Raw genomic sequence first — 16,826 nt, forward strand, 5'->3', positions numbered from 1 at the left:
TCAAAAACATGTTATTTTTATTAATAAAATAAATTTTTGAATATACTTACCCGATAATCATGTAGCTGTCAACTCCGTTGCCCGACAGAATTCTATGGAGGGATACGCCAGCTATCACAATACTAGAAGGGGGTGTATTTACCAGCGCCACCTGTGGCCAGGTACTCAAGTACTTCTTGTTGACACCTCCTCAATTATTCCTCGGTCCACTGGTTCTCTATGGGGAGGAAGGGAGGGTCGATTAAATCATGATTATCGGGTAAGTATATTCAAAAATTTATTTTATTAATAAAAATAACATTTTTCAATATTAAACTTACCCGATAATCATGTAGCTGATTCACACCCAGGGGGGTGGGTGAAAAACCAGTGTACAAGACTAAAGGATAGCTAAGTATCCCGTATTTCATATAATCAGTTATCCACAATAACAATGAAATAATAAGTACCTGGTAAGGAAGTCGACTTGAACCGTTACTCTGCCTTTAATAAGATCGTCTTCCTTACTGAGCGCAGCGTTCCTCTTGGGAGGCTGAATCAACTCAAAGGTGCTAAAGTATACAGGGCTGCAACCCATACTAAAGGACCTCATCACAACCTTTAACCTCGGCGCTTCTCAAGAAAGAATTGACCACCCGCCAAATCAACAAGGATGTGGAAGGCTTCTTAGCCGACCGTACAACCCATAAAAAGTATTCAAGAGAAAGGTTAAAAAGTTATGGGATTATGGGAATGTAGTGGCTGAGCCCTCGCCTACTACTGCATTCGTTGCTACGAATGGTCCCAGGGTGTAGCAGTACTCGTAAAGAGACTGGACATCTTTGAGATAGAATGATGCGAACACTGACTTGCTTCTCCAATAGGTTGCATCCATAACACTCTGCAGAGAACGGTTCTGTTTGAAGGCCACTGAAGTAGCCACAGCTCTCACTTCATGTGTCCTTACCTTCAGCAAAGCAAGGTCTTCTTCCTTCAGATGAGAATTTGCTTCTCTAATCAGAAGCCTGATGTAGTAAGAAACTGCGTTCTTAGACATTGGTAGAGAAGGCTTCTTGATAGCACACCATAAGGCTTCTGATTGTCCTCGTAATGGTTTTGACCTTCTTAGATAGTACTTAAGAGCTCTAACTGGGCAAAGTACTCTCTCCAGTTCGTTCCCCACCATGTTGGACAGGCTTGGGATCTCGAACGACTTAGGCCAAGGACGGGAAGGAAGCTCGTTTTTAGCCAAAAAACCGAGCTGCAAGGAACATGTAGCCGTTTCAGATGTGAAACCTATGTTCCTGCTGAAGGCGTGGATCTCACTTACTCTTTTACCTGTTGCTAAGCACACGAGGAAAAGAGTTTTTAATGTGAGGTCCTTAAAAGAGGCTGATTGGAGCGGTTCAAATCCTGATGACATTAGGAACCTTAGGACCACGTCTAGATTCCAGCCTGGAGTGGACAACCGACGTTCCTTTGAGGTCTCAAAAGACCTAAGGAGGTCCTGTAGATCTTTGTTGGAGGAAAGATCCAAGCCTCTGTGGCGGAAAACCGCTGCCAACATACTTCTGTAACCCTTGATCGTAGGAGCTGATAGGGATCTTACGTTCCTTAGATGTAACAGGAAGTCAGCAATCTGGGTTACAGTGGTACTGGTTGAGGAAACTGCATTGGCCTTGCACCAGCTTCGGAAGACTTCCCATTTAGACTGATAGACTCTGAGAGTGGATGTCGTCCTTGCTCTGGCAATCGCTCTGGCTGCCTCCTTCGAAAAGCCTCTAGCTCTTGAGAGTCTTTCGATAGTCTGAAGGCAGTCAGACGAAGAGCGTGGAGGTTTGGGTGTACCTTCTTTACGTGAGGTTGACGCAGAAGGTCCACTCTTAGAGGAAGAGTCCTGGGAACGTCGACCAGCCATTGCAGTACCTCGGTGAACCATTCTCTCGCGGGCCAGAGGGGAGCAACCAACGTCAGCCGTGTCCCTTTGTGAGAGGCGAACTTCTGAAGTACCCTGTTGACAATCTTGAACGGCGGGAATGCATACAGGTCGAGATGGGACCAATCCAGCAGAAAGGCATCCACGCGAACTGCTGCTGGGTCTGGAATCGGAGAACAATACAAGAGGAGCCTCTTGGTCATCGAGGTAGCGAATAGATCTATGGTTGGCTGACCCCACAGGGCCCAAAGTCTGCTGCAAACATTCTTGTGAAGGGTCCACTCTGTGGGGAAGACCTGACCCTTCCGGCTGAGGCGATCTGCCATGACATTCATATCGCCCTGAATGAGCCTCGTTACCAGCGTGAGCTTTCGATCTTTTGACCAAATGAGGAGGTCCCTTGCGATCTCGAACAACTTCCTCGAATGAGTCCCTCCCTGCTTGGAGATGTAAGCCAAGGCTGTGGTGTTGTCGGAGTTCACCTCCACCACCTAGTTTAGCTGGAGGGACTTGAAGTTTATCAAGGCCAGATGAACTGCCAACAACTCCTTGCAATAGATGTGAAGTGTCCTTTGCTCCTGATTCCATGTTCCTGAGCATTCCTGTCCGTCCAGTGTCGCACCCCAGCCCGTGTCCGATGCGTCCGAGAAGAGACGGTGGTCGGGGGTCTGAACAGCCAATGGTAGACCTTCCTTGAGAAGAATGCTGTTCTTCCACCACGTTAGAGTAGGCCTCATCTCTTCGGAAACAGGAACTGAGACCGTCTCTAGCGTCATGTCCTTTATCCAGTGAGCAGCTAGATGATACTGAAGGGGGCGGAGGTGGAGTCTCCCTAACTCGATGAACAGGGCCAGCGATGAAAGTGTCCCTGTTAGACTCATCCACTGCCTGACTAAGCATCGGTTCCTTCTCAGCATGCTCTGGATGCATTCTAGGGCTTGGAAGATCCTTGGGGCCGACGGACAAGTCCGAAAAGCTCGACTCTGAAGATCCATACCCAAGGAGACAATGGTCTGGGATGGAACGAGCTGAGACTCCTCAAAATTGACCAGGAGGCCCAGTTCCTTGGTCAGATCCATAGTCCATTTGAAAATCTCCAGACAGCGACGACTTGTGGGAGCTCTTAAAAGCCAGTCGTCTGACGGAGCCGGACACAAGATCATGATACTGCTGCACAGTCTGTGAACTGTCAATCATGGGCAAGCGAGGAAGTACAGTGACAACCCGAATCTGTCTAGACTGTCTGGGTCGTACAGACAACTCCTTAACGGGTTGCTGAGGTTGCCGCACTGCGTCACAACAAGTCACTTCTGTTGGTTGTTGAACGTCTTCCCCGTGACACATTGACTCCGTAAACAAAAAATCCTCTAACAAGGACTAAGCTTGGACTGCATGTCATGCAACACAGCTCAAGGTCTATGGGAGCAGGTGTGGTAACAGACGGGATTAGCGACTGAAGTGGAACCATTACCTTCCCTGTAAGCATGTTATGCTTAAATAAAAGTCCATAAGAGGTTATGCAGCTAAAGGCTCCCTCCAAATGACAGAGTCCTCAAGGGAATATCAGAAGGAGGGAGAAAAGAACTTTCTCAACTACAGGGACCTTATCCTAGAAAAGCTAAGTTCTCTGAGTGAGGGTTCACTGGTGCAAAAGCAGCAGACTAGAAGGCAACGTTATGAAACTGCTTGACAGTCTAGTGAGTTGGCAACAACCCAAGATGTGTTGAGAAGCATGCGGTAAGGTATGCAGAGCATGATGTATGCAGAGTATGCTGTATGCAGAGCATGCTGTATGTAGAGCATGTTGTATGCAGAGCATGCTGAATGCAGAGCATGCTGTATGCAGAGCATGTTGTATGCAGAGCATGCTGAATGCAGAGCATGCTGTATGCTGAGCATGTAGTAAGCAGAGCCTGCTGTAAGCAGAGCCTGCTGTAAGGAAAGCAGAGCGTGTGCATGGCGTTTAACATTTCTCAGAAATTCCATGACCAGTGCTAGAGTGCTTTATGCATGCTTGCATGGGGTTTAAACCATGGTATGAAAATGGAGATAAGGTATGCTGAACAGCAGAGTCAGAACGAGCTGGAACAACAATAGTTGTGGTTTCCTCTTCAAGACTCCGTTGAGGGAACACCTGAGGCTCAGTCTGCAAAGGCTGAATAAAAGACAAGCAGAAGGAAGGCGCATGGGTGGAGGAGGCTGACTCCTAACATGAGTGGTTGAACCCAAGGGTTGCGCTTGCTGAGCGGTTGGCGGAAGCGGAGTAGCAAGTTCCAGTTCCTGTGGTGTGAGCGGAGCGCGATGAGGAAGAGGCTGCGCAGAACAAGGTAAATGTCTCGCAAGCTGAGGCTCCTGAGGCGCAAGGCTAAGGTGTTGTGGTGCTTGCCTTGTGGAGGGTTGAGCTCGCTGCAGCGAGAGCTGAGGAGACTGACTCATGGACGGGAGAGGTTGTTGTACCTCAACCGAGTGTTGCATCACTGGTGGAGCAGCAAGTGGAGGCGGAGGAAGAGAGGTATAATCCTCCTGATCCCATTGTAAAGGTTGCCTTAAGGAAGGCGGAGGCTGAACACCACAGGGAACAGCAAACTCAGCACGTGGCTCAACATCGTACGCCTGGCAGGTGGTACTGCGATCAGGCGGAGCGAGCGTAGGCGGAGGGAGTGTAGGCGGAGGCGGAGGAGTAACACTCTCAGCCCGACACTCACGCATTAAGTCCGAAAGCTGTGCTTGCATGGACTGTAGTAGAGTCCACAACATCGTACGCCTGGCAGGTGGTACTGCGATCAGGCGGAGCGAGTGTAGGTGGAGGGAGTGTAGGCGGAGGCGGAGGAGCAACACTCTCAGCCCGACACTCACGCATCAAGTCCGAAAGCTGTGCTTGCATGGACTGTAGTAGAGTCCACAACATCGTACGCCTGGCAGATGGTACTGCGATCAGGCGGAGCGAGTGTAGGTGGAGGGAGTGTAGGCGGAGGCGGAGGAGCAACACTCTCAGCCCGACACTCACGCATCAAGTCCGAAAGCTGTGCTTGCATGGACTGTAGTAGAGTTCACAACATCGTACGCCTGGCAGGTGGTACTGCGATCAGGCGGAGCGATCATAGGCGGGGGGGAGTGTAGGCGGAGGCGGAGGCGGAGGCGCAACACTCTCAGCCCGACACTCACGCATCAAGACCGAAAGTTGTGACTGTATGGACTGCAGTAGAGTCAACTTGGGGTCGGCAGACACTAAGGTCTGCTGAGGTAAAGCCTTAACAGCAGAGATCTGTTGCGGCAGAACCTTACTCCTCTTAGGCGGAGTGTAATCAACTGAAGACTGAGGAGAGTCAGAGCTAACCCAATGACTGCATTCGGGTTGTGAACTTTAACTTCGTACGTCTGGCATAGGTCTGGACTTAACGTTTAAGAGGTCTTGAGACCTGAGACCAGCGTTACTCTGCCTTTATTTTCTCCCCTAATCTCTTCTGCAGACGAGCAAAATAAGGGCTCAATCGTCTGCGGGTGGGAGTGACGGTCTCGGTAAGACACGCCCACAACCACCGAGGATACTTCTGTGCGCCGATCAAGGCCTGCTGAACCCTTATGCCCTTCGACATTGCTTCTCCCCTGGGCTTGGGAGCTTGCAAGAGGTCCCGGACTGGGAGGACGACTGGCGCGCACAAAAGTACCCTCACGCACTAATCACTTATCACTTTGATTTCTGTTTGCACTTATTTCACTGAACTCGAAACTTTAAGTGGTTTGTACCTGAAATACGCAATTCTATCCTTTCTCAAAGTTAGTAATTGCGAAAACAGAATTACAATGTAACAGAAAAATCTAATGAAAGATAATTCAGTGGCTGGAAAGAGACTAAACACTAGATCACTCTAGAAACGTTTAGTTTCTTCCCCTAAAGAGACTAGGGAGAAGAGCAAAAACGATAACGACGTTACTCGTACGCCTGGCAGGCTTGAAGAAACGTTTATCCTCTTTCTCCCTCCGTCTCTATCTCTCCTCTCTCTCTCTCTCTTGACTTAGAACCTGAGAGAAGAGCCCAATCATATATATCGTTAAAACATATTATTGTTAAAGGAAAAAAACTGAAAAGTTCCTTTATTAGGATCAAAACCATTAAGTTAAGAAAGAATGAACAAAACGCTAGACACGGTTACTCTTACTGCAACGTGAAACCGTGAACATTCTTTCTCTATCGTAACGATAGAGTGCAAGTTGAACGTTCTGAACGTCAACAACTGCAGAGACAAAACAAAACGTTAGTTCAACTTTGAAAACAGTACGAGACTATCAAAGAAATTCTTTCAAACTCTGTGGCGGAAATAGCATAATATGTTAACAGGTAAAACCGAAATGACGGGCTCAAAGTTTATTAACTTCGGTAAAAGACCGCCTACTATTAGGAAGGTCGAATATAAACAAATATAAAAATTAATTTTAATGAGTTTATAATAAAAGGAAGTTAATCGAAGAGGCCTATAAGAGGCAGAGAGATATAAAATAAATCTATAACTTTTGTTAAGCAAAATTAAGAAAGAGAGTCTATACTCTCTTAGACACCAACACTTCCGTCTAAGGGAAGGGTCGGCCATTGAAAGGTGAACGAGAGTTCATACTCTCTCGTCACCATAATTAATCAAATTAATTCCAAAAGCTAACTAAGCTAATATAGAAGTTTCCAGTAAAGCGACAGCCGAAATCAAAGAGAAATACTTCACCAAAGTCGTGAAAATACTCCCAGAACATAAGCGTATCCCAGAACGTCTTGCCGGAAGCACGACAGAGGAATAATTGAGGAGGTGTCAACAAGAAGTACTTGAGTACCTGGCCACAGGTGGCGCTGGTAAATACACCCCCTTCTAGTATTGTGATAGCTGGCGTATCCCTCCATAGAATTCTGTCGGGCAACGGAGTTGACAGCTACATGATTATCGGGTAAGTTTAATATTGAAAAATACTTTTTCACATTTTGGTACATTTTTCCCACTTACTTATTGTTAAATTTTTAGAGAAAGATATTGAAAAGAGGAATAAAAATCCTATAATTCTGCGTGACAGAATTTCTATTTTATTTTATTTTCATTTTAACGATTATTTTGCGTCTAGACGAGCAAAAACAAAAACAAAATTCATAAAAAAGGAAAACCAAATTCTAATCCACAGAACTATACGGTTTATAGAGTAGTATTTATGCTATGATTTTCAATACAATTGGTGTCATATGAGTAGAGAAAACTGTACCTGAAATTTTTTTTAAAATCATGATTTTTGCTAATAAATAAAAAAGTTTTGGATCGTCTTTAAATTTTTATATGATGAAGGTATTATATATGCCTAAAACATATAAAGTGTATTTTGAATAATTAGAAGAAAAATGCAGGATATAGCGGATGGTCCCCTTAAGACCAATCGATAGGAGTTTATGTGCCACTCCCATTTCTCTCCCCATAGGAGAGGGTGTTGGGCAGTCTTTCACTGAGGACGAAGAAAAAACAATAAAAATTTGCACGCTATTATGCTTTCTCCTCAGCTTTTCGCAACGGCAGTTATCTTTTGGAACGAAACCACTCCTGTTAGCATAGCGAGCAACTTTTGGAACGACACCACTATGTGAGCATCTTCTGGAATGTTACCTCTTTTTGTTCATTATTGCCATTCTATTAGTAATCGCTCATTCCTATGGTAGTTCCATTTCTCTAGTTCACTCTCCCATTAGAGCAATACTAGGTACAGTGTGCTGCTAGGTCTTTGTTCACTCCTGAGAGCGCACCATTACACAAGTACACAATCACAAGCTGCAACCTTAACTGCTCAGTCGCAGCTTGTGATCAATCGCGCACCCTCTTACCTGCTTGTAATCGCCCGCACATCTTTCGACCTGGTCACGATTGATAGTGCATCCTCTCACTTGACTACTAGATCCCTCTCCCATGGGAGTACTGCTACTAGCCCTCATATTTGTTCCGCATAAATTCAATCCGAGGGAAGGACTCAGGTTAGTATAGTTAGGACAAATACAAACTATACTTCACAATGGGTCAATTTTGGGCTTAGCATGACGAGTGCTATTCTTGTGGTTGCACTTAGGCATATAACTTGAAGAAGTTACATGCTGGTGCCCTCATAGCCGTTTGCACATAGCCTCCCTTACTGGTCAATTTGTGAGCCCCGACTCTTGTTAAGATCTCCCCTTTACTCCGGAATATGCTGGTAACAGATAGTAAAGATATGCGCAAACACACCAATTAAGCATTCCTTCAGCATACCCCAAGACCTGTTCCTGAGCCCAGGCCTAAGGACAGTTGACTAACAACCATTTCAGAAAAGACAGGGTCAAGGGCAAAACAGAGAAGGGAGAGAAAAGCAGGGCCAGGTACTTGCTTCGACAGTAAATGTAACAAAATTGTAACAATACAGAGAAACATAGAATGGCATGCAAAATACCAAAGCTTTCTCCACTTTTAGACTCTTCCACTAGGAGCAGCAATTCTCCTACCAGTGGGAGAATGCTTGTAACCCTGATGGAGGATGGAATGGTATCTCAGGATAGAACAGTGAACTATGGACGTACTCCAGTAAATGTTTCGTCTCCTTTTCATAATCTCTTCTCCTCTAATTTGACCACCAGTGACATAATCATCCTACAGCCTGGAAGAGGTTTAGGTCATGCTGAAGAAGGAAGAAGTTGTCTGGGGAAGCGAGACCAGACGTAGACCTTTCATCCATGAAAGAGTTTGTCAAACTTCATCCGAGATGGAAACTTCAGAAAATCAAGCCATTGAACCTCAGGACGTCAATTGACCTGAAGGATGCATACTTCCAGATCCCAATCCATCCAGTCTCTAGGAAGTACCCCGATTTTGTTATGCCAAGCAGAGCGTACCAATTCAAAGTTCTTTGCGTTGGTATCTCAAATGCCCAGCAATTTATCACCAGAGTTTACTCTGGTATCAGCATGGGCACATGCCAAAGGCATTTGTCTTCTGCACTACCTGGATGATTGGTTAATATTGGCTGACTCGGTGGACGACTCTCTTCTACACTGGGACAACCTCCTCTTGTTCTATCATGATCTGGAGGTCTGGGGATCATGGTCAATTGGGAGAATGGCCAGAGACTGATTTTTTAGGGTAGACATTGACACCGTTGTGAGAAGAGTCTTCCTACCTTAGGACAAACCAGCACACCTTCAAGAGATGGCTTTCCCTTTCTGTCAACAGCCCCCATCTGACAGTGCAGCTTTGGCAAAAGTGGCTGAAGCATCTGCCTTCCCTGAAATGTCTCGTTCTAAACGGTCATCTCCCCCTGAGGTCCCTTCAACATCAGCTGAAGAGAGACCGGTCACAAGACTGCAGTCACTCTATTAGTAGTTCTGACAGGAGAGGGTCCCAAAACTTCAGAAATATGCTGTACAGAACAAACCCTTTGAAGGACTAGCCCCTGCTAACATGTGCACCGGAGCTTCATTGGTTCATGAACGCATCAAAAGAGGAGGGGGAGTTCACTTCTACTAACCCTAAAGTCAGTACCATGGACCAACCGGGTACGTTGATTCTATTTCAATGTGTTGGGGCTTCAATCGGCTCCCCTTGCACTCCAACACTTTTATCCTCTTTTGCCTGGTCACTCGGTGCTGTGAATAAGCAATAACAGCACTACCACAAAATCTTAGGTAACAAACAAGGTGGTACGGTTTCTTTGTAGCTTTACCAATTGACAGTAGAGATCCATGAGTGGTCAATGCTCAACCCTATCGCCCTAACAGCCGACATTATTTCCAAAAAAAGAGAATCTAGGCAAACAAACTGAGTAGGAGGATGCAATCATTGGCCTAGAATGGTCTTTGCATCCTCAGATAGTGAGCAAGACCCTGACTTTGATGGGGTCCTCCAATAGTCGACCTGTTTGCAACCTCGCTAATCAGAAGCTTCTGATATTCTGCTCACCAACACCTGACCAAGAAGCAGTGTTCGAGGATGCCTTCCAACATACCTGGAAAGGCGTGATCTGCATGATGAGGAGTCTCTTGAATTGAGTCCGGTCCACTCGCAACTTAACATGACTCTTATAGTGTCGAGAGGGCCCAAGTAGATTGGTACCCGGACCTTCTACTCCTCCTGATAGACTTTGAGAATATCACCTCCTTTGCCCGACATGCTCTGTCAACCACAAGCCCACAGATTCCAAAAATTTGGTAGAATCACATCGGCTTCAAGCGGGGAAGTTATCCGGCATCTCCTCTTAGACAAGACTTTTCTAGCAAATTCGTACGCAAAATATCATGATAATTGCGGGAATCATCAACTTCCATGCGCCAAAGCAAGTGGGTCATGTTCTGTGGTTGGGGAAGGGGGCTGTCTTCTCTCAGAGCATCAATGGCAGGTTTAGCCAAATTTTTACTTTGAAAGGCTACTCCTGAATGGCAGAGGCAAGGGACAGTGACATTGCCTGTCATGGGTAGATACCAAACTTTTGAAGGGATATGTTACTAAAGACAAAAATATCTATTCACAAAGTGTGAGCAGCGAGACAAGATTCGACTACCGTATTGTTTGGTCAAATTTGTCATCACTTCTCTTTCGTCAGCATTTTGAAAGTAAACCGAGCCTTGAAGAAGAGCAACTGCAGCAATAGGGGAACTCCTGTTTTGACCAAGATATCATCATCTTAATTAGTGGAGTCAGGATATTTTGAGAAACCGAGCCTGAGGGATATCCTTGTTTATGAAATATGTCATCATGGGTGGACACGTGCAACAGAAATTTCTTCTAGAAGCTTCCATGGCGTGATCGTTTTTGAGAAGGCCAATCGAGACAGAATTGTTAAAAAAAAAACTCTTCATTGGAAATGACTACTGCCCACTGTAATTAAATCTGCCCTTACATGGGTATATAAACTTCAAGAGGAGATTGTTCAGGGGAGATAAGATAGGACATAAGATAAGAGAGGAACTATGTCCGAAGCACATGAGAACCAAGTCCAGACGAGATAAGAAACAGAAACGACCAGGAGTCTGATAGAGTCAGTTTCCAACCTTCCCATCAGACGACAAATGTCTATCTCCAAAATCTTATTATGGTTGAGAAAAAGAGACAAATTGAAGCAGCCAGCCCTCCCTGCTTGTGACGAGAAGTAGCCAACACTGCCTGCAGCCTGGCCTTAGTTCAACACTATCATCGAATTCCTGGAGAAGACTTTTCATGTCCCATCTTGATGCCAACCTTTCTGTAACGTCTTTGAATCTGGTCATCTTGCCAGCTTCACCTGAACTTCAGCCGCCCTTCTGCAACGTTTTCAAGCCTGAAGTCGCTGTACCAGTATCGTCTTAGCAGCAGAAAACTATTTCTTAAATATTTCTACCTTACTGACTGTTCCCCTTTTCTATTGATGTTTTGATTGATTTGATTTGTCAGTTAAAGTAAACGGATTAGTAACACTGATTTTCTTTATAAGTTTGTGAATAAACGTGTTGTGTTTTTTCGTGAGTTTCTTTTTATATTATTTCCCTTATTTCAATGGTAGTTGTTGGAAACTTTTATTTTCATTAGTAAAATAAATGCCCTAGAGACCTACCACATGTGATCAGCACCCAAGACCCTCTCCACCCAAACTAGGACCAGGGAGGGCCAAGCAATGAATGCTGATGACTCAGAAGACAGACCTATTGGCTCCCTCAAACCACCCAACCTTAGCTCACAAGGATGGAAAGGTTGTAGACACTAAAGGTACTAAATAATCTGAGCGGGACTCCAACCCACGTCTGGCAAACACCATGCAGACGTTACCAATAACGCCACAACAACCTCCGTAGAGAAAAGCTCTGCTCGGTATTGGCAGTGAGAGGCTATTACTCAGCCTTAAAGTTTGGTCTTTGGGCTGAAAGGAGTTGATATTGCCACTTGGGGGATTTCTCCATGGTCATACAGTTTTGATCAGTCCTGACCTCACAAAAAGGTGATACAACCAGCTTCAGAAGTTACTAGTCTTTTGATCCTTTAAGAGGACACCTTCTAAAATGTTGAGGCTTACCTCAGGAAGGAACCTTCCCTTGAATAGGTTTCTTTCTTAGCCTAACCTTCAACAAGTGAGTTAAGTAAGCATCATTGGCTCTCCTTCAGCGGAACTCCTACCGAACGTTGGGGACAGGTCTTGTCTACTTCTTACTGAGCTTTTAGCTAAAACCCAGAATACATCAGTTCTCTATTCCAGGGTTTCTTTGTCTCAGATTGCAAGTCTGAGAGAGGTAACTCATGATCTTGATCAGCTCCTTTTGAGTTTTGTAAGGACAGTTGACCGTCGACTTAAACGTAAACAACAACTTGACCTCACCGGAGCCTCATCATTAATACCTCTTACTCCAGGTGGAGCTTGGGGTAAAACTCATGATATCAGGGGTGTAGTTACGACTGTCAATCCGTAAGAGCCTCTCTGGCGCATTTGCTACAGGCAGGCGTGTGAAAATGTCAGTCATTACTGAATGTGGAAATCAACCCAAAGGACCCTAGACATTAGGACATTTGGCATTGGATCGAGGACAAACGTTACCTGTTGCACTATGCTTAAAGTGAAGACTGACTGGCCCTTTGTTTCGACTTTCATCTTCCCCTCTATCGGGGCACAGCACCAGAAACCCAGTAAGCTGGAATCAATTTGCTTGCAAGCAAGCCCCACTTTATTTGTAGCTTTTCTTTTACATTATTATTAGCATTATCATTACTAGCTAAGCTACAACCCTACTTGGAAAAGTAGGATGCTATAAGCCCAAGGGCTTATAGAAGTGTCATTCAAAACACTCATTACTAAGGGGAGTGTGGCAAACTCATTCAAATACATATGGCTTACGGGTGGAACCAAGCAAACCCATTGATATACATATGCCTTGTCGTTATGACAGATTTTCTCATCTGCAACCTTTGTTGCTCGAGCCGTGGACCAGCTGGTACTGTCAAACCACGGGTGCACAAGGTGAGAAGGAATCTTAGCTCTGTACCACTTAACCTGGGATAAGTTTTCAACCTGTTGGAAGGGGCCTTCCTCCCATCCAAGGATGAGTTTCTTATATAAAGGACATAGGTTTGTATTTTTCTTGGAACAAATGACAAATTTTGGAGATCATTTGTATTTTTCTTAACTATACAAAACCGAGTCCTTTATTCATATTTACCACCCATCACCTAGACCCCATAAAAAGCCCAAGCTGCAACTGGGAGCTTCTGAACTCCTGAAAGGTAATTACTGCCAACCTGTTTACACCTTATCATAAAAATTACAACTGCCATGTTCTCTAGTTTCGCTGTTATCTCTCCTATGAAATTAATTCACTCCGGTTTTTATAGCGAGGAAAAATACAAATTATCTCCAAATTTAACAAATTTATGAGATCCATGATAATAAATAAAAATTCTATTTTGAAATTTATTATTTCAACACTTACTTGGCTTTACGTGACCAGAAACCTACTGGAGAGCGAGACCTGAGCAAGCATGCTCTCTGACCCCGGGTCGTCTCTGGGCGCGTATCACTCCGTCAGAGATGCCCTGCATAGAAAACAGCAGTAGGGTAAACTATACAAAATTCTGGTCGGATGGGAGGAGATCCCAGATACTCCTAAGAAAGTAGTTCGAGGTAAGTACTTCGTGTTGGAACAAAGAAGCATTAAGAACATTTTTATATACAGTACACTGTACCATGCTAGTATTTACTACTTACAAGCTTCTATGACGCACTCCATCTCATCATCACTTTCCTCCCATTCATTGCTTTCAACAAGAGCGTCTTCATCTTCATCTTCATCATTCTCAGAAGAAGTATCTTTACTTTCCACTGCCTTCTTTTTCACAAGCTTCCTCACTTCTGCTATTTTCTTTTTAAGATCTGCTTGTTTCTCAGTTTTTACACTTTTTGGTTTTTTTACATTATTACTCTTCTCTTTATTTAACTTTTTCACCTTTTTCTCTTTCAATGTTTTAGTAACCTTTTCATTTGTAGATTCATTTTCATTATCTGGAGCCAAGGCTTTCTTCTTTTTTGGCTTCTTTTTCTTGACATTTAATCCATTTACTCCATTTTCTATCGGCAAAGTTTTCTTCTTTTTGACAGGTTTAACGGCACCACTTCTAACAACAACAACACTAGTCGATTTGGGATCGGAATCTTCTGTTATTGAAATACCAGCCTTTTTTAATTTTTTGGTCTCTATCAATTTCTTCCTTTTCAATTTCTTTATCTTATTTCTACTAACAATTGCTGGGTTTTTGGTTACCTCTGGAACTTTCTGAAAAATAAAAAAGAAATATGTTATTTTCATTAGTAAAATAAATTTTTGAATATACTTACCCGATAATCATGTAGCTGTCAACTCTGTTGCCCGACAGAATTCTATGGAGGGATACGCCAGCTATCACAATACTAGAAGGGGGTGTTCTTACCAGCGCCACCTGTGGCCAGGTACTCAAGTACTTCTTGTTGACACCTCCTCAATTATTCCTCGGTCCCACTGGTTCTCTATGGGGAGGAAGGGAGGGTCAATTAAATCATGATTATCGGGTAAGTATATTCAAAAATTTATTTTACTAATGAAAATAACATTTTTCAATATTAAACTTACCCGATAATCATGTAGCTGATTCACACCCAGGGGGGTGGGTGAAAACCAGTGTACAAGATTAAAGGATAGCTAAGTATCCCATATTTCATATAACAGTTATCTCAAATAACAATGAAATAATAAGTACCTGGTAAGGAAGTCGAATTGAACCGTTACTCTGTCTCTTTTTTAAGTTCGTCTTCCTTACTGAGCGCAGCGTTCCTCTTGGAGGCTGAATCAACCCAAAGGTGCTAAAGTATACAGGGCTGCAACCCATACTAAAGGACCTCATCACAACCTTTAACCTCGGCGCTTCTCAAGAAAGAATTGACCACCCGCCAAATCAACAAGGATGTGGAAGGCTTCTTAGCCGACCGAACAACCCATAAAAAGTATTCAAGAGAAAGGTTAAAAAGTTATGGAATTATGGGAATGTAGTGGCTGAGCCCTCGCCTACTACTGCATTCGTTGCCACGAATGGACCCAGGGTGTAGCAGTACTCGTAAAGAGACTGGACATCTTTGAGATAGAATGATGCGAACACTGACTTGCTTCTCCAATAGGTTGCATCCATAACACTCTGCAGAGAACGGTTCTGTTTGAAGGCCACTGAAGTAGCCACAGCTCTCACTTCATGTGTCCTTACCTTCAGCAAAGCAAGGTCTTCTTCCTTCAGATGAGAATTTGCTTCTCTAATCAGAAGCCTGATGTAGTAAGAAACTGAGTTCTTAGACATTGGTAGAGAAGGCTTCTTGATAGCACACCATAAGGCTTCTGATTGTCCTCGTAATGGTTTTGACCTTCTTAAATAGTACTTAAGAGCTCTAACAGGGCAAAGTACTCTCTCTAGTTCGTTCCCCACCATGTTGGACAGGCTTGGGATCTCGAACGACTTAGGGCAAGGACGGGAAGGAAGCTCGTTTTAGCCAAAAAAAAACCGAGCCGCAAGGAACATGTAGCCGTTTCAGATGTGAAACCTATGTTCCTGCTGAAGGCGTGGATCTCACTTACTCTTTTACCTGTTGCTAAGCACACGAGGAAAAGAGTTTCTAATGTGAGGTCCTTAAAAGAGGCTGATTGGAACGGTTCAAATCCTGATGACATTAAGAACCTTAGGACCACGTCTAGATTCCAGTCTGGAGTGGACAACCGACGTTCCTTTGAGGTCTCAAAAGACCTAAGGAGGTCCTGTAGATCTTTGTTGGAGGAAAGATCCAAGCCTCTGTGGCGGAAAACCGCTGCCAACATACTTCTGTAACCCTTGATCGTAGGAGCTGATAGGGATTTTACGTTCCTTAGATGTAACAGGAAGTCAGCAATCTGGGTTACAGTGGTACTGGTTGAGGAAAACTGCATTGGCCTTGCACCAGCTTCGGAAGACTTCCCATTAAGACTGATAGACTCTGAGAGTGGATATCGTCCTTGCTCTGGCAATCGTTCTGGCTGCCTCCTTCGAAAAGCCTCTAGTTCTTGAGAGACTTTCGATAGTCTGAAGGCAGTCAGACGAAGAGCGTGGAGGTTTGGGTGTACCTTCTTTACGTGAGGTTGACGCAGAAGGTCCACTCTTAGAGGAAGAGTCCTGGGAACGTCGACCAGCCATTGCAGTACCTCGGTGAACCCTTCTCTCGCGGGTCAGAGGGGAGCAACCAACGTCAACCGTGTCCCTTTGAGAGAGGCGAACTTCTGAAGTACCCTGTTGACAATCTTGAATGGCGGGAATGCATACAGGTTGAGATGGGACCAATCCAGCAGAAAGGCATCCACGCGAACTGCTGCTGGGTCTGGAATCGGAGAACAATACAAGAGGAGCTTCTTGGTCATCGAGGTAGCGAATAGAACTATGGTTGGCAGACCCCACAGGGCCCAAAGTCTGCTGCAAACATTCTTGTGAAGGGTCCACTCTGTGGGGAAGACCTGACCCTTACGGCTGAGGCGATCTGCCATGACATTCATATCGCCCTGAATGAGCCTCGTTACCAGCGTGAGCTTTCGATCTTTGACCAAATGAGGAGGTCCCTTGCGATCTTGAACAACTTCCTCGAATGAGTCCCTCTCTGCTTGGAGATGTAAGCCAAGGCTGTGGTGTAGTCGGAGTTCACCTCCACCACCTTGTTAAGCTGGAGGGACTTGAAGTTTATCAAGGCCAGATGAACTGCCAACAACTCCTTGCAATAGATGTGAAGTGTCCTTTGCTCCTGATTCCATGTTCCCGAGCATTCCTGTCCGTCCAGTGTCGCACCCCAGCCCGTGTCCGATGCGTCCGAGAAGAGACGGTGGTCGGGGGTCTGAACAGCCAAAGGTAGACCTTCCTTGAGAAGAATGCTGTTC

The 16,826-nt window shown here is 44.7% G+C and overlaps 1 protein-coding gene across 1 annotated transcript in view; it reads right to left on the reverse strand.

The window, feature by feature from the left end:
* The window catches only part of NO66 (Bifunctional lysine-specific demethylase and histidyl-hydroxylase NO66), an 82,497-nt gene that overhangs the window by 51,811 nt on the left and 13,860 nt on the right, over window positions 1-16,826 (reverse strand). Inside the window, exon 3 of the mRNA XM_068361841.1 lies at window positions 13,622-14,186. Coding sequence (XP_068217942.1) covers window positions 13,622-14,186 — 565 coding nt within the window. The remainder of the gene's footprint in view (window positions 1-13,621; window positions 14,187-16,826) is intronic.

The sequence above is a fragment of the Palaemon carinicauda genome, chromosome 38, assembly GCF_036898095.1.
Source record: "Palaemon carinicauda isolate YSFRI2023 chromosome 38, ASM3689809v2, whole genome shotgun sequence".
Taxonomy (NCBI): Eukaryota; Metazoa; Arthropoda; class Malacostraca; order Decapoda; family Palaemonidae; genus Palaemon; species Palaemon carinicauda.